This window comes from Podarcis vaucheri (genome assembly GCF_965113315.1).
Source record: "Podarcis vaucheri genome assembly, chromosome: Z".
Taxonomy (NCBI): Eukaryota; Metazoa; Chordata; class Lepidosauria; order Squamata; family Lacertidae; genus Podarcis; species Podarcis vaucheri.
In genome coordinates, this window is record NC_138758.1 from 27,453,451 (window position 1) to 27,478,127 (window position 24,677).

The following is a 24,677-nucleotide window of genomic DNA, read 5'->3' on the forward strand; positions in this document are numbered from 1 at the left end:
GTGAAGGGGGAAAGATGATGCCTTGGGGACGAGGAAGTGTTGCTAATTTTCCATGGGAAAAGGGGGTGCAGGAGGAAAGTGTTGCGGAGAAGAGCTGTCTGGCTGGAAATCAAGAGCTGCTTCTGATTGATTTCTCTGCTCCCTGGGAGCCTGTTGTGAAAGAAGATGAATTGGATGTGCATGTAGATACCCAAAAAGTCCAGCTGGTGCCTGAGGAGGTGCCAGAAGAAGAGGTGCTGCAGGGGTAGTTGTGTCTGATGAAATGGCTGTGTTTCCTTCAGTGGAGAACACCAAGGAGCAGCTAGAGGGTGGTATGCATGAACCACCAGTGGTTGGTAGCTCCTGCTGATTTGGCTTCTGCTGAATTTTTGAGATAAAATCCCCCAATGATTTTGCCCATTGGGTGACACACCACTGGGTGTGTCAAGATGGTCTTGTGGGTTAGGGACCTGTCCCTGTACTGGCTACAGCAGCCAAGGTCACCCAGGATCCCATGATTTTGAGGGTTAAGAGCAGCCAAGAGGGCTACTTGTCCTTGTTTGTCCCCACAAAGTGCTCCAGAAAAGCTGGGAGTAAACAGAGAGTGGAATTTTGGCCATCAACTTGGGGGGCCTGGGCCAATGGGTTCTTGAGAAGGTTCCCTTAGACAATGACTTGGAGCAGGACTTTGATCTGCAGGTTGGGGGGGGTGAAGTAGACTGGGCCAAAGGGGATGGGGAGGAGGATGAAGCTGGATTCCCAGTGACTACAATTCCCATAAGCCCCAGCCAAAATGGCTGTGCTGGCTAAGGCAAATGGGAGTTCAAAGCATCTAGAGGGCACCAAATTAGCAAAATGTGCTGTATAATGTAAGACACATCCCTTGCCTAGTGATTGGGCTATGCCCAAGCCTCAGACCAAGAGGCTGAGTTGAGTCCCAGAGCATTTGGGAAAAGCCACTAGTGGTATCTAAGCAGGGCTTTGTGGTGGAATACTTTGAGCCTGGTGGCAGGACCGAGGAAAGAGGTGCTCAGTGGGTTCTGATGAGTCTGGGTCTAAAGCCTACTAGATAGCATCATCAGAACTGTACAGAGTCAGGGGAAGTGAGGAATATCTTTGCCCCTTGCTTTTTATGGCAACTGGCCTGAAGCCAAGCAAGTAAACCAACAAAACAAAAAACAAATTAGCCAAGCAAAATGTCAGACCAAACCAATGGTGTTTGCTTTATGTGGTGTGGCAAACATGGAACCCCATGGCACACTCTGCCTCATGTTCTAGCCAATATGTCTCTATAGTATCCTCCAGGTGTTGTGCACTACAACTCCCATCAGCCCCAGCTATGTCAGGATGATAGGAGATGTAGCCCAACAGCACCTGGAGGGCAGCATGTTTGGTCTGCCCCTGCTGTATGACACCCAAGTGATTTTGAAATTGCAGGTCTTTTTCATGACTGTGTCATTTTGTGAAACAGCTTCAGGTTGAACCTAGTGGTAATGGTGCATGCAAGAAGAAAATAATGTGGCTTGCTTGCTGGTGTTACACTGAGGACTTATTTTGCTGCATGGCTCCATGCAATAAAAGCCAACAGTAAATACTTGTTGCTTGCCTATTAAATTGGAGTTGTGTCTGTACGTTTGCAGGCTACATAAATAGAATTTTCATGCTTTTGGGGAAAATGCCATAAATTAAACTGGTTTATAGAAACCAAGGATTGTGTAAAGCTTTCTTTTTTTTAAAAAAAAAGGATAATTTTTCCCGAAGTGCAGAGGTACTGAAGTCCTGCACAAATGCCTTTCTGCATGGCTTCTGATTGCTTCTGACATTTCAAACTGTTCTAGACATCCACGAGCGTCACGGAGAGACTCAGTCAACTTGATTTGTGGAAAGCGCTTACAATGCTCATGTTTAACTCTTCACTAGACCTTTAACTGGAAGCTATGAGTGTAGAGTTTGCCTGGAAAACAGCTGCCCAAGGGAAGCAGTGGGTGCCAGATATGGCTTAGCTTCTTTGACAAACTCCCACAAAGCATGAGGCTCTTAGCCAACATTTGTGCTGAAGCCCCTGAGAAGAATAACTTGACAAAGTAATTTAATTGGCCAGATCTATATCATTCAGCATCTTCAAGGGCAAATTCTAACTGGGTCATTTAAAAAAATCAAAAATCAATGATGCATCCTTCTCTTGTCCTGTATAGCAATTCTGGCCATCTTGTGCCAAATCATTAAAGGCAGCTTTCCAAATACTAGTGAATGTCAAAGTGGCTTGCACACGGTGTGCTCTCAACTGGAAGCCCTTCCTGCTAGGCTGCCCATCTCTGCCACATGAGGTACTGGTTGTGCTTGCTCATAGAGGCATATTTAAGGGAGCATGCCTGGTTTGGCCACACTGGGCATGGAGCCTTGGGGTAGCTGCAAGGAGTGGCACAACTATGAGGTAGAATTGAAGGCAAAATGTAGGGGCCTCCAAGTTTTGGGGTTGCAGAAGGTGCCGCTGAAATTTGAGACCGTAAGGTCCACCACTGTTGCTCACTGTTGAAACGGTGATATTTTGTATGTGTCCAGTGATGCAACATGCCTCATGAGAAAGTGGTTTGATGACCTTTAGGTATTGTTGAACTCTAACTCCCATTAGCCCCAGCCAGCATGGTGAATGGCTAGGGATGTTGAGTGTCCTTAATTGCAAGGAGTCCTCTATTTTGGGACACGATGGCTATAGTTTACCTCCAGGTACTGTGCTTCTGAAGAGCTCATTTGTTCTCCAAGAATTCTCAAAGATTACAGACAAAGGCTGTAAGATTACATTCACAGGCTCCTTTAGTACCCTTGGGTGCAGCTCACAAGGCCTTGTAGATTTGAAGTAGCTAGGTGTTCCCTTACCGCCTCTTTTCCTATCTAGGGCTGCAGCTCCCTCCTTGCATCGTTTATTCTTTTATCACTGGGTTGGGCACTGCTTTCCTTTGGTGAAGAAAGAGGCAAAGCAGGTGTTGAGCAGTTCATCCTTCTCTCTGTCACCCAATCACATTTTCCCATCTTCTTCACACATTTATTTACTTATTTACTTAGGACACCAGTGAAGGAGTCCCCAGAGAGGTTTTGAAGACTCAGCAAAAGAAAGGAACAGGCCAAAATTAAGCAAGCCAATAGAAAACCCTGACATATTTCAAGCTTTGTTCTCTTCCTCAGAGGACACATCTTTATCTGGATGCTGCAAGTTTTGTACTGTCTGAAAACCCTGAAGCAAGGATTGATGTGTGAAGAGCAGAGCTCTGGTACCTAAGAGCTTGGCTCTGCTGTCACCAGGGCCGGCCCACCCATGAGGCAAGGTGAGGAAACTGCCTCAGTTGGCAGGAACCACCAGGGCAGCAGATCTAAATGTAGATCTTTCTCTCCTGCCCTTTGTTTCTGATGTAGATCTTCCCTTACCCCTTCTTCCCTGGCGGGGAGGGGGGAATGCCATTTTGAGGTCTGCTTCAGGTTCCAAAATGTCTTGGGCCATCCCTGGCTGTCACTCTGCATATGCACTTGAAGTATATGATTCCTTTGACTTTGCTCAGCAGGAAACTGTGCAGCAAGTGCATCCTCACTGCAAGTACATGGCGGAAGGAAAACTTGGCATTGGAAAGAGATTTCTTGTTATGGATGTGATCAAGAGGTGTGAGAACACTGAGACTATTCTAATGCCTAATCATGCAATGATTATTTGCCAACTGCCAATTCAAGCATGAGCTACAATTTGGTCTTCATCGGCCATGACAAGAACATAAGCCTTCTTCTGAGTAGCACGGGCCCGCTGGAATTTCCTTTGGTGAAGCACTTTTACATCCGCTTTCCATGCAGGACAGATCTGTCACTAAGGTCCAAATATGGCACGGACTTGAGACAATTTGTCCTCTATTGGCTCTTGCCACTCACATTCACACACACACCCAGGACTGCCCAATCAATCTGCAGTGAGAAACGTGCATTGTCACACCAGCCAGGACTCAGCAAATGCAACTACTGTTTTACAGCATCCCTTCTGTCCAGGCTTGTCCACAATCAAATCAGGAAGCTGCTTTATACTGAGTCAGACCAATGGCCTATCTAGCTCAGTATTGCCTACAATGACTGGCAGAGGATCTCCAGGATTTTAGGCAGCCCTACCTGGAGATGCCAGGAATTGAATGTGAGATCTTCTTGAGTGCAAAGCAGATGCTCTACCACTGAGCTACAGCCCTTCAACAAACAATGAGGCTGCTTTATACTGAGCCAGGCCATTGGTCCATCTAGCTCAGTTTTGTCTACTGACTGGCAGTAGCTCTCCAGATTTTTGGGGAATGGAACATTGGGGAATGGAGATCTGGGAACTTTTGCATTTAAGGCAAATGTTCTGTGACTGAGCCATGGTCTTTCCATTCTCCGGCCCTCACACAATCCAAACGCAGGTCATTTGCATTCAAGTGTACATGCACCCTCCATCCCCGCCCGGCCCCATTTGATCTCAGCATTTTAGTCTCCTGTCTTGGAGCATTTGGCGCTCCATGTCAAAAAACCAGTTTAGATGCTGACTGCCATTTTCATCCTGCAAATAAACCAATCTTTTTCCTATGTTTAGGTCCAAAATTAGGATGTGGTGATTTCTGGACAACACCTCATAAATAATTAAAGCAAATAATGGCACAGTGCAATTGGCCCCCATGTCATAGAATAATAGAACTGTAGAGCTGGAAAATGGGTCATCTAGCCCAACGCCCTGCAAAGCAACAGGTTCCACATAAAAGATGCCAAATGTCACACCTTCAGGGTAGCACATGTAACTCATGAATTCAAGTAACCCGTGAGCACGGACATGTACAGTAGCAGTCAGTATGGAAGAGTGGCTGTGCTTACTTGATTCCCATCACTGGTGTCACTACACCTGACTAGGAGGGATAAGTGGTGGGATAGTTGGTATGGTGCTAATGTGCAGGTGGAGCCAATCCTGCAGGTGTGTTTGCACTGTTTCACCCTCCCAGCCAACATGCCCCTTCCCCTTTCCCTCCTGGAAATGTGCAGCGATGCCAGTGATAGGTCAGGTGAGCACTGCCTTGACTTCTGAAGAGAGGTTGGTGCTCAAACTCCACAATTATCTAATAAATGTTAACTTGCATGGTTTCAGATCTCCCCTCTTTCTTTTGTTGCCTTTGATCTCTAAGTGCTGCAATCCTCTGGTGTTTCATTGTTAAATTCTAAAACTGTTAAAATGCAGTTGTACCACTGCCCACCTTGCACCATCCATCATCAATTCATGTAGATAGTGACACAGCTGCTTGGGATAGAAGAAAAATCCTTATTTGGGCACCTGGTGCACAAGCAAGATACATTTCTGATGCATGTAACACTGGCTTCTTGAACACCATGGTTTGCAAAGTGGGTGTCGGATAAGGAACTGGTTACTCATTCATCATCACTTTCCAAGTCCACCCTAGCCATAGTTTATCATTTACAGCTGCATTTGATGGCAACCAAGTTCACATTGCAGACCACAATACTATACATCTGAGAGTAAGTCCCACATGCATCAGGATTATGTCTGAGCATACACGTATAGGATTCCACTTCTAATCAGGATTTGAAATCAGCATTTATTTGAACTGAGTTTGCAAACCCTGGTTAAGAGCTTGATGTGGTTAGTGCTAGTGCAGACAAGATGCTAAGAACCATGAATGAGGCCAATAAGGGGTGGGGGGAGAGGTGAGTCTGTCAAAAAGTTCAAAGGGTGAAGAAGCAGACATCCCCAAGACTCCAGATATGCAAACAGGAAATGCCTGAACTTGATCATACCCCCAAATTGTAATGTAATCATAGAATTCACAGAGAATTTGATATGTTCCAGCGGTTCTCAACCTGTGGGTCCCCAGATGTTGTTGGACTACAACTCCCATCATACCTGAGCTCTGGCCTTGCTAACTGGGGGTGATGGGAGTTGTAGTTCAACAACATCTGAGGACCCACAGGTTGGCAGGGAGAGAGAAAGAAAGAAGCCAATATCTTAGAGAAGCCTGACACTAAAGCAGGAGTGACTAATGTTTTTTGGGGCCCAATGTCAAGAGTTGCAAAAGTGGATGGTTAAAATAAAAAAAGATTTGAAGGGGGTCACAAGACGCTTTTGGCATTTACTTACACATGGAAGTGGTCAGTAAAAAACATGTATTGTTATTTTTAAAGTAAGTGATTTTTTAATTTAAAAATGACAAATGGGGGGAAGGCTATGGGGGAGCTACAAAAAACCCTTAAGAGCATAAATATGACTTGCAGGTCACAGGTTAGCTACCCCAGTGCTAACGAGTGCACACACACACATGCTCCATGCTAATGATACCTTGACATATGCAACAATTTTCAGAGAGATCGTTGCCAGGTAGAGAGAGTTCATTGCAAAATCCATCAGGTTCCACCAGTCGTGAACATACTCATTGAAGCCTCCGTCCCACATTTCTTTGATTTCGCCCCAGATAAAACCTAAGGAAAGAGAGTTCATTTCCATGAGACACATTCACTGGCCACCAAAGCAGAGTAAACAGGACATTATGAAAACACTATTTAAAAACAGTGGCTCAGAAGCAAGATTCAGTGATCCCCTTTTGCCACTCCTTTGTTTCTGAAAAAACATAATGATGCTGCTTTTAAGTAGTCTGCTCTGACAGGATGTGAAATATGGCTTGATGTGGAAGGACTAGTACAAGCATAAGTAGCTGAGCTGCCACTTCAAATGGAAAAGGTTTAAAAGCCCCTGGAAGAAGCGTACATTTAACCGTTTTTATATTAAGATGGAAGTGCAGCAAGAGCAGTTTGCTTTGAGAAAATTCAGCTTAACTTTGAAAAAAACCTATTTGGAGGTGGGGGGGGAGTATCTCTTTCCTTTTTTATTAGAGACAGTCTCTTTCCTAAGTTGTTAGAGACTGTTCATGCCACCCCTCTTGACCCAAGCATAATAGTGGCTTTTGATTTCCCCATTTTGGCATTCAGGCTGCGCACTGGAGACGTGACAGTGGACCATGCTGAAGCAAGCCTTTGGTGCTCGGTTCCTGCAACTGAGTCATTGTCCCTTCTCTTGGTAAAGCCTCTGCCAAGCTGAGACCTTAAAGAGTTTCTGCCAGTTAAAGAGGGATAGTGGATGGTGAGATGGGCCAGTTCAGTGAGCCAGCTCTGTGTAACGTAGCTTTACACACCATCCATATCTGTGTGTCCATTTATATCCCCTTTCAGCCCCATCAAATTCCATGCAGAGTCAATGCAAAGAGCTGGGGCTACTCATCAGCCTCCCTGACTTTCATGCATTATTTTTTTGTGTGCAAATTATTATATAGCTCCGTAGTAGAGCATCTGCTTTGTATGCAGGAGGTCCGTGGTTCAATTCCTGGTATCTCCGGGAAGGACTGGGAATGTCCCCGGCCTGGATAGACCAAATAGGCAGCCTCCTGTGTTCCTAAATGGAGTGTCTGCTCACCCTCCAAACATTGATTCCGCCTAGAATTGGAAGACCCAAAAAGGGGGTGATATTTTTCACCACTACCAGTTTATTGTTTTTTATCCTATCACTACAGGCCTGAATATGCATTAATTGAGCTTTATCAAAATATAATATCAATTCTATCTACATTCGCCCAGCAAGAAAAAACAATGAACAAGACAAGCAAATGAAACAAAAAGAAAAGGCACCCAGCCATGTTGGACCCTTCCATTTCCTTATGGTCACTAAACAACAGGGAAAGAGAGAGTTGAATCAATGAGAGGCATCCATTGCACTTGTTCCATTTGTGCAATGATTTTTGCTCGCCCTGTGAAACTTTGCATGCTCTCCTCCCTCTGTGCATCCCTTGCCCTCTACGGATCTGCTCCAGAGGGTTGGGGGAGGCCCCCAGAACAGACCCAAGGAGCGTGTGGCCGGGCAGAGGGAGGTGGGAAGGTTCATTGTACAAATGTAGATCCTTGTACTAATGAAACTTATTTGGATGCACCCTGGCCTCATGAAAACTTAACAAAATCTTATCTTTCACTTTCTTTTGAACTGTGATTTCAGTATCATCATCATGATGAGACTGGTTAAGGAATGTTTTATTTTTCTACCAAAATCATCTTCTTCTTCTTTTTCTTTTGCCTGTTCAAACAAATCAGTGGAGTGGATTCTGATGAAGAACCCCATATGTTACATTCACTGCGAGTAATCATTGTTAGAATTGTTACTATAGTTACTGCCATGCCGTCTGCATGGAACGTGACTGTTCTTTCCGTTTGTCTCCCTCCTTTTTTAGAAGGAGGCATTTCATATTTTCTCCCCCTCCCCCCTTTAAAGAAGGAAATACTTTTTTTGCTATGAAACAATGCCTTCCCTTTACAGTTTAACCAATAGCCCCACTATATCTTTCTTTTTGGAGACAAACACAACCTGTTAAAGCAAGATTCAGGTAGGCAGCCGTGTTGGTCTTACACAGTCGAAATAAATTTAAAAAATTAAAAATTGTCAAGTAGCACCTTAGAGACCAACTAACTTTGTTCTGGGTATAAGCTTTTGTGTGCATGAACAAACCTAGTTGGTCTCTAAGATGCTTTGTTGTTGTTGTTTAGTCGTTTAGTCGTGTCCAACACTTCGTGACCCCATGGACCAGAGCACGCCAGGCACTCCTGTCTTCCACTGCCTCCCACAGTTTGGTCAGACTCATGCTGGTAGCTTCGAGAACACTGTCCAACCATCTCGTCCTCTGTTGTCCCCTTCTCCTTGTGCCCTCAGTCTTTCCCAACATCAGGGTCTTTTCCAGGGAGTCTTCTCTTCTCATGAGGTAGCCAAAGTATTGGCGTCTCAGCTTCAGGAGCTGTCCTTCCAGGAAGCACTCAGGGCTGATTTCCTTAAGATTGGATAGGTTTGATCTTCTTGCAGTCCATGGGACTCTCAAGAGTCTCCTCCAGCACCATAATTCAAAAGCATCAATTCTTCAGCGATCAGCCTTCTTTATGGTCCAGCTCTCACTCCCATACATCACTACTGGGAAAACCATAGCTTTTACTATACGGACCTTTGTTGGCAAGGTGATGTCTCTACTTTTTAAGATGCTGTCTAGGTTTGTCATTGCTTTTCTCCCAAGAAGCAGGCGTCTTTTAATTTCGTGGCTGCTGTCACCATCTGCAGTGATCAGATCCCCTTCTATTTGCCAGGAGGTGATGGGACCAGTGGCCATGATCTAAGGTGCTACTCGACAATTTTGTAATTTATTTTGACTGTTAAAGACAAGATTAAAACAGTACGAAGACACCCGAAACAAAAGAAGCACCATCATTTTATTTACAATCAATTCATCCTTTGCTTGTTTGTTCCCCTGTAATCCCTTTTGTTTCCGCAGAGACAGAGAGAGGGACATTAAGAAATACTACCTAGTTAGGAGCCTGCTTGCAGGCATGTGCTGTGAGCACGTTCTTTTACGCAATGACTAGTTCCCGCTGTTCTGGTGTTTCAACTCAGATAATCACTCTCAGCTTCGTTTTTAGAAGCTGTGCAGCTGAGCTGTAAGAATACAATGCAAAGCTGCAATGGGATGATTTGTCTTTTCCCCCCCTCTTTTTAAAATCAACCTGTCTTTTTTATTCATAATTTCAGCTTGCCTGTAGGCAGATGCGGACCTAGGCTCCCTTGCACCCTTGACAAGGAGATGTATCGGTGCCTCCAAAACTGGGAGAGACCACGGACAAGAAACTAAAGGAGTTTACTTTTTGTTGCCTTTCACATTATGACAGTGACTCCCTCTGTGCCATTGAGCTCTGCTCCTCCCCTCCTCTTCCTCTTCCGTCAGTCTGTCTGCCTCTCTCTGCTCAGTCCTTTCCTTCTGCCTCCTTCCGCCCTCCCTCCCTTTTCCCCCCTCCTGCTCTGTCTTTCTTTGCTCTAAGCCCTACAAGGCACTCCGCTCACACTTCTAATATTGCCATTGGCCCACTGAGGGGCCCACAGGACTACTGCAAAGTCCCATAACAGCAACTGGATTCCTCTGCTGAGGCACCCAGAGGAGCCTGTGCACCTTGTCCAGCTGCTCAGAGCAGCATAGGAGTGGCCCAGGGAGTGCATGGATGGGAAGGCGCTCCTGGCCACTCCAATCCAGAGTGGAGAGACAGGATTTTTGTGCCCCACTGGGCCTGCACCCTTGATGGGGGCCAACCTAAATAACCCCTAGGTCTGCCCCTGCCTTTAGGTCCCATGAGATCTATGTGAGATTAATTGCAGTCAGGAGAATTAACCTTTCAGTGATATTTGTGTGTCTGGATGAGGCTTTGACACAGTTCTCCCATTCAGAGTGAAGTTTTGTATTCACTCTGAACTGGCTTTGTAGTGCCATCACATGGCTATATCTGATTGGCTGCATCACTAAATCTGAGTGATGATGTGATGCTATTACTCTGGGTAGCAGCCAACATCAGTCCTATTCAGAGTAGATCCACTGAAATTGATGGACATGTCTAACTTAGATACATTACTTTCAGTGGGTCTACTCTGTATACAACCTAGCTGGAAAACTCTGTTTTAAAAATAATGCATCAAATGCATTGGACTAGATGACTCATAGAAGGACTCCAAGGGTCATCTAGTCCAGGGATGTCCAGCAGGTCAATCACAATCTACTGGTAGATCCCCGGGAGGTTTTGGTAGATCATGGTTGATCGCTGGGTCCCTTTCCTTAGCACTGGTAAAAAAAGAATCCGGCCCTGCCCTCGTCCCGCCCTCCATTGTCACACAATCTGGAGAACGGAAAACGGGGTTTACTCAGTGAGGCTGTTTGTTTCCCCAGCAATCTGTTGATGAGTGGCTGTTCCCCTTTCTCCCTTGAGCTTAGGCTTGAATCCTCAAAAAATGGGGCTTTCCTCCTGCCTAAAAAAAGTTCAACAACTTTGGCCTGAACCCCCCAAAAGGGGGTAGATCACTGCCAGTTTTTAATTCTGTGAGTAGATCACAGTCTCTTGGGAGTTGGCCACCCCTGGTCTAGTTCAGCCCCCTGCAATGCATGATATACAGCCAAAAAATCCCAGACAGATGGTCATCCAACATCTGTTTTAAAACCTGCAAGGAATGCAATCCCAGCACCTTCAGAAGCAGTCCATTCCATGGTTGAACAGCTCTTAACATTAGAAAGTTCTTCCTAATGTTTAATCCAAATCTACTATTTTGTAATCTGAATCCATTGGTTCAGGTCCTACCCTCTGGAGCTACGTAAAACAAACTTGCTTCATCTTCCATGTGGCAGCGCTTTAGCTTGTTGAAGATGTGTATCATATCACATCTCTCCATACCCAACTCCCTTAACTGTTCGTCAAAGGGCTTGGGTTTCAGACCCTTCTACCTCATATACCAGTTCTTCCCTACTGGTAAGGATCAGGTTCAAGATAGTTGTTCCCCTTGTATCTTCCTGTAAAGCTGATCAGGCAACCAACTTACACTTGCAGCATGTGTGCCTTCGTACACGCTCAGGCGAGAAAACAAACATGGCACAGGTGCTGAAGGTCACTGCAGCAGCTCCCTCACCATTCATGCCTCTTGTTCATGCCTCTTGCACCATGATGCAGACCTTGGGGTCTCCCGTCTCCAACTCCGCTACTAAATGCCCTTGCAAACACCCCTGTTAACTAGTCCTGCTCACAAGCTCCTGATAGCCTGACTCTTATTCACAGCTTCCTTCATAGCAAAAGTAGAGACTCAGAGGCACTTATTTTTGCAGCCATGGTAAGGCTAGGCATGTTCCTGTCATAACAGACTATGGCTTATAGTGACATCAAATTGCAGCCACAATCTACAGTACATTTTCTTCAATGATGTAGTTTAGTGTAGCAGCAAGGAGACTGAATCTGTCAAAATGTCTAGCGACCCTCTGTGTTTCCTGTGTAAGGGTTTGTGAAGTGCATGAAATAAGCTGGAAATCTATATGTGGCTGGCTGTTATGTCCACCAAATAAAAGTGCCGCTGCTGGAACATTCTAATAATGCTGGGAGAGCATTCTTTCTTAGGCTGAAAGCTTGCTAATCATCCATGATGCTAATAGTCCAGGAGCTAATGACTGGATATGTTTTTTTCATAGCTTGAGTTCTCCTATATGCCCACAGCTGCTTTGAGGTCAGGGCAGCTTAACCTGAAAGAGGCGAAGAAATATGTGTGTTTATGGAAGCGTGCTTATTTGCCAGGCTCATCCTAATTAAGCTAATCCCCTTATATAGAACAGCAGGACAAAAAGAGACAATGTCACCATCTAGCACTTCATACCTGCGAAAGCTTAGCTTTTCACTCTTAACATTTGACTAGTGCTGCATACAGGTTGAAGTGGACATTAAAAAAATCACTGGAAGGAAAGGAAAAACAAAAAAGCCCACTTTGCCCACATGAATCATCCAGCTCACCCAGTAAAATGTTTTTGAGAGCTTTAGTTAAAACAACATCCATTATCGTTCCATTATTTGACCTTTGCGAGAATTATTATGATGAGTTATTTTAAGTGAGTGTGATGATCTCCATCCATCTGCAGAGGGGCTGTTTTCAAAGGATGCACCTGTAGGAAAAAATTTCCTACAGGGAAAGTTGAGACAAAGGGGAGTGAATTTTCCCCTACAGTCTGCTTGCAGGCATCTGGATGGGTGCTATGAGAGCAGAATGCCACTGTGCCAATCCAGCATGGCTCTCATATTCTTGGCAGCTGGTTTTCTAGGTGCAGCTCTTGGAAACAGCACCTGTACAAATGTATCAACCGTATTTCACCTCATACTGGTCGCCACCTTGTAATAGTCCTACACCCCTTTTTCAGACCCTAAAATCGGTCCCAGGGCATTTCCCACATAATAGTTGCAGGGGAAATTGGGAGGTGAGATGGGGATCAGCATGGGCGCTCCTGAGGCAGTGAGGTTGGGAGTCTGGGTCCTGAGGACTGTACCTGGAGGTACAGTATCTGGAGGAGGCTGCTGCTGCCCTTGCCGCCACCTTGCAATGCATGGAGTTGAGAGGCAAGGAGGCAGCTTGGCCATGGGGTTCCTGCTTTAAGCCAGTGCCGTTGGCTCTCACCGTGCGCTCTGGCCTTGGCTTGGACCCAGCCAAGAAGCCTGCTCACTCCCACCTGCCTGAGCAGAGGTAGCAGGAGGAGGTGAGGCTGCTAAGGCTGCTGCTGCCGCCATTGCCTCTGCCACTGCTGCCGCTAACCTTGGGCTTGTGCTCTGGGACCCAGACAAGGAGGGGAAACAGCAACCACCTCTGCCACCCATCCCCAATCTGTTCCTCTGCCTCCAACGTGCATCCCCCATTTTTGGAAAGGGGGGAAAAAAGGCACCAGAAATGCAATCATTATGCGGTGAAATGCAGTATCTGTTTGCCTAAAGCAGGGATGGGGAGCCTATGTTGCTAGACTCCAGCTGCCATCAGTCCCAGCCAGCCTGGCCAATAGCTTAGGACTGAGGGGGATTGCCCAGCAGCATCTGGAGGGCTGCAGGTTTCCCATCCCAAGTTCAAAATACCTTGGCTCATTTCCATTCCCAAATACAGAATTGTACTTAGGGGGCTGGTGGCACATTAAAAATCTGCAGACTCCAATAGGTTTCTAGGTGTTATTAGACAGTTGTCAAGGATGATGGGAGCTATATTTCAGCAACATCTAGAGGGACACAAATTCCCCACTCCTGACAAAAAAAAAATATAATACTCAGAATAACATTTGAATAAACACAAAGAACAAGCTAAATAATTCACAGATTGTAAATGGCTATTTTCTCTTGTCTTGCAGCCATGTCTTCAGGCTCAGAAATCAAAGACAGGTTTGATCTAGGGCATTCTGTTGCACCGTTAAATCCTCCCTTCAGGTATAAGCTATCTAGCCCAGCATTGGCTCCTCTGACTGGCAGAAGCTCTCCAGAGATCTTACTCATTACCCACTGTTACTAGCTGTGAGGGAATGGACCAGGGACCTTTTGAATGTGAAACATGTGCTCTGTCACAGTGCTTCCCCAAGGTGTGACAGTGCAGAGTGTGCCTCACAAACTGTACTGTACACCATTTCACTGCTGCCCCTATAAATATTTTAACTCATTTGTACCACCTGGCTAACCCTAATCAGAAGCACAAACTAATGACAAATGAGGAAAAGAAAAGGAAAAAATTATACCTATCTTCTTCCCTCAGCCCCATCCCAAACTGGTAGCAAAAACAGGCTAAATTCAGGATACTATTTGACCATTTTTCACCTGCAGAAGAGACAATAGCTACTGATTTGGAAATTATGGTGCTACACCTATTTGCATGGAAACAGCACCCCAAACCAAATTAATCTGCATGCAAATCCCATCAACCCTCACATGCTTTTGCATTCAGTGGTTTACCTAGAACCCAGGGGAGGATCATCCATTCAACGATGGTTGGAGGAGGTCCCTGCATGTGGAGGTCAGTCCTGACAATGTGCTGCGATGCCAGTAGGAGCATGAAGAGAAAGGTAAGGTAGGAGCCAGTGTGGCAGATAAACTTTATAAATGGCTTTTTGATGAACAGTCCCAGCCTGCTCTTAGGGGCAATCAAGTAGGCCACAGAAAGCACGGGAAACAGCAGTCCAATGGTGATGCATGTCAAGAGCTTGACCACCCAGTGCTTTCGCCGCCATCCGGGAAAGCCATCATACCAAAGCGTCGCTAGCAGCTGCTGGCAGTTGGGCTGGGCAACAAACTGGAGAGAAAGAAAGAGGAGAGAGAAAGGGAGAATCTGAGACAGAAACATTGCAAAGAGGGAAAGCAAAGGATAAGCACAAGAATGAAAGAAGAGATTTTCTGGATGATGAGCACAAGAGCACTCTCCCCTCCTGTGGTTTCCAGCAACTGGTGCTCAAAAGCATTGCTTCCTCCAACTGTGGCAGCAGAGGATAGCCATTGTGGGTAGTAGCCATTGATAGCACTCTCCTCCATGTGTTGGATGTGTTTAAAACACAGATGCCCATGTAGGCAGAGACTCCAGCCTGCATTGTTTTCCCCCCCCCCACCTCCCCACTGCCCTTTTCCCAGTATGGATGGCATGATGACCTACTGAGTGCCTGCTCAGTCTGTTGTCCAAGTGCTAATTACAGATGGGCAGCTTCAGGGGTTTGGGTTTCCCTTCTTATAGTTCTTTTCCTGGAACCAAAGAGCCCTTTTCCAATATGGGACTGGGCTTGACAGCTCTTGAAATAGAGGACGGTACTCAGTAAAGCAGGACACATGGCCACCTAGATTGTCACACCTGCAACAGCAGATGTATGTGACTCTTCTACAATTCTTCTCCCTGCATCTGTTCTCAGTGAAATGATTTCATTTTACAGACTTGGCTTTGCCACTAAAACTTAAGAGGGTTCATATTTCAAGCAGGAAATCCTTTTAAGATTTTGCTTCCTTTTCTACTTTGTGCTAACCCAGAGGAAGAGCCATTAGAAAAAAACACTAAACCAAACCATGGCTACTTAAACTTTTAATCAAACTTTTATCTTGGTCTTAGTGAGAAAATGTACCAAAAGGTGTCATGAGCAGCAGTGATATTGCCCCATCCCCCCCCCCAGAACAGCAGTAGTCACTAAATGTGCACATCACAGCAGGAAAGCAATTGGATTGCTCTCTAGTCATTAAATGACATCCTCCATTGACTTAAGTTGCATGATTCTGGGCCGTCACTGGCAATAGGCTTTCATTTAAATATCATGACACATTGTTTTTAAACCAAAGGGCATAATAATAAAGAAAAAAGAGTGCATGAAATCACCATAAAATGAAAGCCTGCACAAAGGCAACCTAAGCAGGGTTATTTCAACCTTATGAGAAGCTTTTCCAGTTTTGCTTTTTCTACTAAAGAATCTCAGAGTCATTGACACAGTGCCTGGGGGCGGGGGCTGACCTAGAGCGGGCCCCTGGGAGGGGGCTTTTATATTCCTCTACACTCAGCTCAGAGACTGCTGGGATAGCTCAGCTGGTAAAGCATAACTCAAGGGTTGTGGGTTTGAGTCTCATGTTGGGCAAATGATTCCTGCATTGCAGGGGGTTGAACTAGATAACCCACATGGTCCCTTCTAACTCTACAATTCTATGATCTTATGTGGGGCTCTGAGCAAGCTTCTGCCCTCTCATGCGGCTAGCCGAGCATGAGCATGTGCAGATTGTTTCCTCTGAGCACTAGGGGAAGGGTTGCAGCTCAGTGGTAGAACATCTGCTTTGCATGTAAAAGCTCCTAAATTCAATACCTGGCATTTCCAGGTAGGACTGCCAGAGACTCCAGCCTAAAACCCTGGAAAATGGCTGCCAGTCAGAATAAGCAGTACTGCGCTAGATGGACCAATGGTCTGACTCAGTACAAGGCAGCTTCCTGTGTTTCTCTATCTGAAGAAGGACCACAGCTAAGTGGTCCTTGCATGTAGAACGTCCCAGGTTCAATCCCCAGCATGTCAAAGTAGGGCTGGATGTGTCCCATTTCAGAAACCCTGGAGAGCATGGAGAGTATACAATATTAAGCTAGATGGATCTTGGGTTTGACTAAGTCTGAGGCAGCTTGCTCTGTTCCACATCAAAGCCATGTGCCTTTGGGTTATAGGGAAAGAGCTTTGGAGAGTTGGGGTGTGTTTTGCAGACAAACCTATGATCCCACACACAGTTCTTTCTTGAAATAAGCCTTTGCATGTCATGTTATTGATAAAACCTGGCGCTGGCCCCAGAGCCACAGGCCTGAGAATACTATGGCATCACCCCACTACCCTGCCTCTTCTCTTGTGATCATGAGCCAATGTGCTGCTGATGCTTTTGGTGTCATTCCCGACACTGTCAGTTCCGAACATGATTTTCATACTGTTCTATAATTTTTCCTCATTTGCCCTGGAAAAGGAAGAATGACTGCAAACATCACATCTATTATTCTCCACATGAATCTGCCATATGGGTCAGGCTTCACTATAAGCTGAATGTTTTGCGCAGAGGAAATAAGGAGGACATAGCGTAAGCACTAAAAAATGCTGAGCATACTTCATTTTATATTTCCTCCATCAATCATGCTTTGGGCAAACTGCATTCTGTTATAGTCACAGTTACATTTGCATCCCTAGCCCTTTCTTCTTTTTCTTTTAAGCGACAATGAAATTACGAAGCATTAATTATACATGTTCAATAATCAGCAGTGAGGAGATGATGTACTTTCACCCTGTATCAAAGCAGCTACCAGCACCATCTTTTCTTTATTATCAGGCAGAGTTAGAAGGATAGGCAAATCTGTTAAGCCATGACATTTTGGGCAAAAAATTATAGGGAAACTCAGCTCCCCTCACAACACTTTTCTTATGCTTGCAATTTCAAGAACCAAGATCAAGGAAAATATATTAAAGTGTATAATCCAGTAATAGTTTTGTAATGTTTGTCTGTAACTCTCTATCTTTCCATCTTTTTAATTTTCCCGAACAACACTTTACAGCAAGGAAAGAAAAACATCAAGGATAAGGAAAATAATATTTCACTGTCCATCACAAATAGTTTAACTGAATGAAATTTGGGGTAGAAATCAACAATTTTGGTAACCCAGAAATTCCTAAACCCCTTTTTCTCAAATGAAAAACAGAAAACCACCAGCCTTAGGCTATGATCCATCCTTCTGCAGATGTAACGACCAAACATGGAAAGATCACCATAGAGCTCATTAGAAAACAGGTTGACATATGCTTGTAGGTGCATACAAAAAGAGGTTCATTATAAGGATTGTGAGATCTGTGTGTATGCCTGTGGTTATGCAAATCTGAATTCAGAATCCAAGTGTTTAGGACTGGATGGACTCCATGATTCCTGGTCATTGGCCATGTTGGCTACAGTGCATGGAAATTGTTGAGCAAAACTTATGGCGGGTACTTACTTGGGTAAGACTGGTCTAGTAGGTGGCTTTGTACTACCCCACTGCAAGTAATGTCCTTCTTCTGTGTGAATATTCATGACTTAAAAGTCACGCTTAGAGTCATGGTTTCTCCTACTTGCTATTGCAATTAGTTTTCCTCCCACGTGTTCCTTCAGGGTAACTTCAGAACACCACACAGCCTATCATATTTGGCCATGTGGTGACATCACTTTGATAAAATTGAGAGCAACTGAGAGTGAGGGAATGTTTATTAATAAGTGAACATTCTCTGTGAAAGGGAGCTGAAAAATCACGGAAGGGGGGAGGCATTTTCTGGTGCTGCTGAAGATCTTTGCAAACACAGGTGTCTTGGCACAGACCTTGTAATATGCAGCTCAAGATATTGCTTATCATTTGGCAGACTGTGACACTTCTCAGGGTCTTACTTCCCTGATTTATAAACTATGAAAACACAATGGGTGAAGCAAGCAAAGCCATGGTGGGTGACTGCAACGGAATCACTGGGAATAGGGAGGTTTAGATTTCAGTGCATTCTCAGATTCCTGACTGTTCTTCTACAGACGTGACTTTACCTGCCCCACACCTGACATTGTATTATATCATAGGTGCAGTTAGGTAGGGCAGAGCAGGACAAATCAAGATGCCAGGAGGGCTGAATCTGGCCTACAGACTAGGGGTTTTCAATCTCTGATTGAGATCCATTTCTCTCTGGGTTCATGCCTAGATTGGGGGTGGGATGGGCCTTGGGTTTCCCTGATGGATGGGACCTTTGCTGGGAGAGGGACATGGGGAGTTCAAAACTGTCACTCTTGTTCTCTCATCAGCTTTTGATGGTATCCTCCTGGACCACCTGTTGTAGGATGGGAGACTGAAGCACTGTGTTACAGTGCCTTCTCTCCTTCTTATAAGACTGGTTTCAGAGAGCAACCATGGGAGATTTTTATGACCCCTTGGCAGTTATGCTGTGGGGTGCTGAAGGTAATCAACTTATCCACAATGCTGTTTAACATCTATATGAAGCCACTGGGAGTGGTCAGAGAATGGTACCCTCGTATGTTGATGATGCCTTTGGAATTTTGGGGTTAAGGATTTTGTAGGAGGTATGCAGTTTAATTTAAAATAGATTTGTCTTTTTAAAGTGCAAAGATAGAGAAAGCAAAGAATTTAAAATGTAAACCATAAAGCACCATAGCCTGGAACGAGAAAAGTTCAAAGATGCAGTGCATCACCAAGGGAATAACAATAATGTATTAACTCATGCAAAGCTTCCCATTACAAATAATAAAGCTATATAAAAATAAAAGTATTCTCCACCTCTGAGCTCCATCAATATTAAGAATAAAGGTTTTATAATGTCTTAGATAAGCCAAATGTTTGTACATACTGCTGGAACAGAGTGACTGTGTACCTCAATATTCATATAAGAAATAAAACCATGCCATATAGAAAAACAACAACCAATTCAAGCCCTGCCCTTCAGATACTTTTAGTTTTTGAGATATCTTTTCAAGAAGGGCAATTTGGCAGACTCTTCAGTATGCTGGTGATATTGCTGGAACCTTGGAGCTAAGTGTTTTATAGGTGGTATGCAGTATACTTTGGCAGATGGATATATGTTCTGCATAGCATACAGGACAGCAATTTCATAGAGGCATGGGATAATATTACATACTTTAGACTTGGAAAAAGTCAGAGAGGGGGAAATGTGAGCAATGGTTTTATTAATTGAACTATTCAGGGGGACTATTGGATTATTACAAGATTGATTTAATTGCTTACATCTTTAAGTGCTTGCTGTCAGCGGCTCCCAGCTGGTTGCCCAGGAAAGTGTAAAGACAAGGAAAGGTTTATTACCATCCTTTTTTATTTTAAACTTTACAGAGAGAGAACCCAGCCTCTTGGATAATGGCATTGTCCCGAGTGAATCTCCAGCCCCCGTCTCTCCCACTTCCTCATTCCTCATTCTCATCACCTCCTCTATGGGTGCTGCTACGTGCCCTCTATCTTCAAGCTCTTTGCGTTCCTACTTTTAAGGCTCACTGGGTTCTGGGAGATGGGGGGGGGGTCCTGGGATGCTTTCTAATGACAGCGTGTCAGCCAGCTGCTGCTCTGGTTCTTCCTCCTCTTCCTCTCCCATTATTTCCCAACTTTCCCCCTCATCTGCCTCTGAGCTGTGATCTCCAGCAAACCCCTGTTGTAAATCTAAACTGTCTTCCTCTTCCTCCTCCCTGAAAGGGGCAGGATGGGGAGATGGTCTCCACCATCCTTCCTCTGCCCAGTCCCTGACAGCTTGCAAAGGAGAAGGCTGAATTGCAAAGTGAAACTAGAAGGGTTAGGAGAAGAAAAAGGGAAGCGAAAGCTCCTGAGAGAGCAGTTGCTGAGATGAACTGAGTAATGCTGACCAAATAATTAGGTGCCAGGGCATGGCATAGGACTGATTAGAGGAAAATCTGTGAGATCTCATTCACATTTCTGCTTGTCCTGCCATTTTCCCCTGGAGAAAGCCACTCTTTACTAATGAATAGGAACAAACATCCATTGTGTTTTCCACAGAATGTTGTTTGTTCTGAGTCAGCGGTAAAAAATGGGTTTTCCTGGGAAAATCAGAGGGGAGGGAGGCAAATGGAAAACCACTTGGACCCATGCTTTCCAGGAATGGGGCAAGTGAAGTGTGAACAAGTCCTGAGAGTAGTAAGAACTGGTGTTGGTAATAATTAGGTAATCACAGATATGAGGAAGTTTTGAACCTTGAATCCAGAGCCTGTAAAACTTTTGCTTATATGCAGCTTTTCTTAGTTGTGACCTAGGAATTGTGAATTTGGGTAAGATACTGAGTGATTCTTTTAAATGGAAATCTGGCATGCCAAGCTATGAACAGTGTGAAGTGAAAATCGGGGGTATATAATCTGAAATGGCTCCCAGCCTCAATACCTAAAGGGCTGCCTCTCCCCATACAAACCGTCATGAACCCTGTGCTTGTCATCTGAGGCCCTTCTCTGTGTCCCTCCTCCCTGAGGGGTTTGGAAGGTATCAACACGAGAATGGGTTTTTTTCTGTGGTGGCTCCCCAACTGTGCAATGCTCTCTCCAGAGAGGTTCACCTGGCACCTTCACTACATGTCTTTAGGCACCAGGCAAAAACATTCCTCTTTACTCAGGCCTTTGGCCATCAAATAACATATGGCCTGTTAAGGCTGTGTGTGTGTGTGTATGTGTGTGTTGTTATTATGATTGTTTTATTATTATACTGTCTGTAGTTATGCTTTTTATTATGTTTTTATTACTGGTGCTCTTTAAAATGTGCAACGGCATGCAAAAAATGTGCATATTAGGATAAATTCTTACTGAAATGCTATGAATTTTCACAAGGACTTAAAAAAAATCACAAACTGATGTGGAAATGTAGAAAACTGAACATAATATTGTAAAAAAGAGAAACTGATGAAAAAATAAAATTTGCAGATTTGCTCATCCCTAAGCTTTCTCTGTCCGCTGATACTAATGAATGATTCCTGTCTACCATAAATGTTATATATTGTTTTTATTGGGTTGTTTTTACTGTACATTGAATTGTATTTGAAATGTAGTTTTGTATTACATTGTTTTATTGTGCATTGCCCATTATATTATTTTAATTAGAGGCAGCATATACTTTTTAAAAAAATGAAATAAAAAGTGATAAGCCTAAACCTTCATTATTCAAAATCTCCTCATTATCTGAAACGTATAACATTTCCTTCCATACACTGTTCTGGTAGTGAAATTGTAGATAATAAATGGTCCTTTCCTCTTATTCAAACTGTTCCAAGACAAGCCAAATGTGGAATACACAAGACGAAACAGTTAAATCGGCCATGATTAAGTGGGCACAGGATATTGGTCACAACATTATGTCTGCTGACTGGGAATGGTTGTGGACCACCGGTATAAAATTTACGGCATGTAATGCCTTAAAGGAAAATATTATGAAAATGATTTACAGGTGGTACATGACCCCAGTCAAGCTAGCAAAAATCTATCATGTGCCTGACAATAAGTGTTGGAAGTGTAAAGAAACTGAAGGTACTTTCTACCACCTTTGGTGGACGTGCCCGAAGATTAAGGCTTTCTGGGAAATGATATATAATGAAATGAAAAAGGTGCTAAAATGTACCTTCCCTAAGAAACCAGAGGCCTTTCTCTTGGGCATTAGTAACCAACTGGTGTCAAAGAAAGATAGAAACTTTTTTATGTATGCTACTACAGCAGCAAGAATACTCGTCGCAAAACATTGGAAGACTCAAGATCTACCCACCTTGGAAGAATGGCAGATGAAGGTGATAGACTATATGACATTGGCTGAAATGACTGACAGAATCCGTGAACAGCGGAAAGAGACGGCGGACGAAGACTGGAATAAATTTAAAACTTACCTTAAGAAATACTACAAAATTAATGAATGCTAAAATGTTGAGGTTCTTGAAAAGGAGATTACAGCGACAAAAGACTAAGTAAAAGAAAAGAACAAATAAGGAACTAAATTTGTTAAAAATTTAATTTAGGATTTGCTGAAATATTTTTTGGAATTGGGATGTAGAAAGGGGAGGTTTGGGGGAGTCAAAGAAAAGAAGTTTATGAAAAAAGGAGATGAACTTATACATGTTTGTTTCGTCTTTTTATTTGTGTGTATTGTTTATAAAAAAGTTGTAAAATCAATAAAAAATTTATAAAAAACAACAACAAGACAAGCCAAATGTTTTGTGTGCCCCTGAGGCCATCAGGATGCATTACACACATCAATTGTGAAAGTATTAATCTACCTTAGAGTCCTTCATGCCTCACAGTGTTTTGTAACGTGTGAAAATGGCTCCTCGGAGGAGGAAAGACTGCAAAGAATAATGAAGACCATAATGACTTCCCTGATTTCATAGCTTTAGAGCTAAGGCTGAGTACTGACCTAAAGCTTAAAACAAAAATATGTGGGATATATCCAGCCTCATTTATCCAACATGCTTAACTCTAATTAATGCATGAAGGTGTTAAGACCATAGTGTAAGCTATCTTGTCAGGCTTACGTAGCTAACAAACCCTTGCCTTGGGAGGAAGGGTTACTAAAGCCTTTTTCCACAATGTGAACCAACCAGTCTGGATGTCTGGCCTGGTTTCTCAAAGAACCAGACTGCATGGCTTTAGCAAGACATCTTTGTGTTTCTATACACATAATTTAGAAGCTCTTACCATTTTTGAAACTAAGTTGTACTGCCTGTCTTTTCTTGGTGCTGTATAGAAAAGCACATGAATCCGACATTTGAAGAGTTTGTAAGTAAACCATTTTTAACTTACCAAAAGTGTGGTCTCTTTCTTTGCTAAGGAAAGTGGGGAACTTTGGAAAGAACCTAGAAGAGGATATTTTAAATGTGTAATAACTTATATTTCCACACTTTACTTTGTTGCATGTTTTGTGATTTTAAATTTCTTAAGGTGCTCTATCTCACCAAAGAGTGCCTGCTCCAAAAATTTGGAACTAGGCATCCAGGGAATTCTCCTTTTATTCTTTAACTAAATTACCAAAAAAATAGAATTTAAAAAAATCAACAAAATGAGCACTCTTCACTCCTGAAGATGACAGTTGAAAGCATTGCTCAAAGAAGCACGAGTGCTATTGAAAACTCTGCACAACCCATTTGCTTGCTATTTAAATGAGATGAAGGCTAACATCATTGAATACTTCTGCCCCAATACCTTGTTGTTTCCTGTAATTTTTTCTCAAAACACTGTTTTCTTGGAACTGACTCACAAATCACAGCAGGCAGCCTCTTATGCATTAGCCTTCCAACAGGAAAGAGAGGCTGACCCAATCTGAATTTGAACAACATGTTCTACTAATGCATGTGCTCCAATTGTTCCTATATACCGAGGAAGTGGCCCTCATTTTCTTGTACATTGAAAATGATGCTTTGGGGTGCATGCACATGTATGTGTTAACATGCACAGGGATGAACTAGAGTTGATAAGGTAGTGTAGCTCAGAGGAAGAGAATATGCTTTGTAGGCAGGAGGTCACCTCCAGTTAAAAGGATAAGGGAGCAGGTGATGGCAAAGACCTGTACCTGAGACTCTGGAAAACTGCTGTCAGAGTGGACAATAATGGACTTGATGGACATATATTCTGTTCCAGTAGAATTCTGCTTCTGATTCCACCCCTTCCCGCCACTCACCACATACTGCTTCTCCCAGTTTCAGGGTGGAGCATGATGGGCAGAGATAGTGCCAGGAAGACTGCATGGTAAAATTGCTATCAGCCAAGTGGTAAAAGCCTTCAATTATACTTGAATTATACTCAATTATACTTATGTGGTGCTGTTGTCTAAACCACAGAGCCTAGGGCTTGCCAATCAGAAGGTCAGCGGTTCGAATCCCCACGATGGAGTGAGCTCCCATTGCTCCGTCCCTGCTCTTGCCAACCTAGCAGTTGAAGTAGATAAATAGGTACCACTCTGGCGGGAAGGTAAACGGCTTTTCCGTGCACTGCTCTGGTTCGCCAGAAGCAGCTTAGTCATGCTGGCCACATGACCTGGAAGCTGTTTGCTGGCTCCCTCAGCCAGTAAAGCAAGATGAGCACTGCAACCTCAGAGTTGTCCACGACTGGATCTAACAGTAAGGGTTCCCTTTACCTATACATAGCAGTAGACCCACTGAAATTGATGTCCCTAGTTAGCCATGTCCATTAATTTAATGAGTCTAATCCGAGTATGGTCATTGTTGGATACACCCTCATGGCACCTGATCCTGACATTCAGTCCTTCCCCGGAGAACCTGAGAAAAAAGCTGAATCCTGAAGATGACGTGAGGGGAATC

The 24,677-nt window shown here is 43.9% G+C and overlaps 1 protein-coding gene and 1 long non-coding RNA gene across 7 annotated transcripts in view; one reads left to right on the forward strand and one right to left on the reverse strand.

Moving 5' to 3' along the window:
* LOC309523996 overlaps positions 1–5,165 on the forward strand; it is a 53,702-nt gene extending 48,537 nt beyond the window's left edge. Inside the window, exon 5 of the long non-coding RNA XR_014215728.1 lies at positions 3,043–5,165. This is a non-coding gene — a long non-coding RNA (uncharacterized lncRNA). The remainder of the gene's footprint in view (positions 1–3,042) is intronic.
* The window catches only part of TRPC5 (transient receptor potential cation channel subfamily C member 5), a 177,973-nt gene that overhangs the window by 45,727 nt on the left and 107,569 nt on the right, over positions 1–24,677 (reverse strand). For all 6 annotated transcript variants that reach the window (XM_082208239.1, XM_082208236.1, XM_082208240.1 and 3 more), the window contains exons 4-5: positions 14,326–14,662; positions 6,320–6,459 (exon numbers count right to left, since the gene is read on the reverse strand). In XM_082208239.1, coding sequence (XP_082064365.1) covers positions 6,320–6,459; positions 14,326–14,662 — 477 coding nt within the window. The remainder of the gene's footprint in view (positions 1–6,319; positions 6,460–14,325; positions 14,663–24,677) is intronic.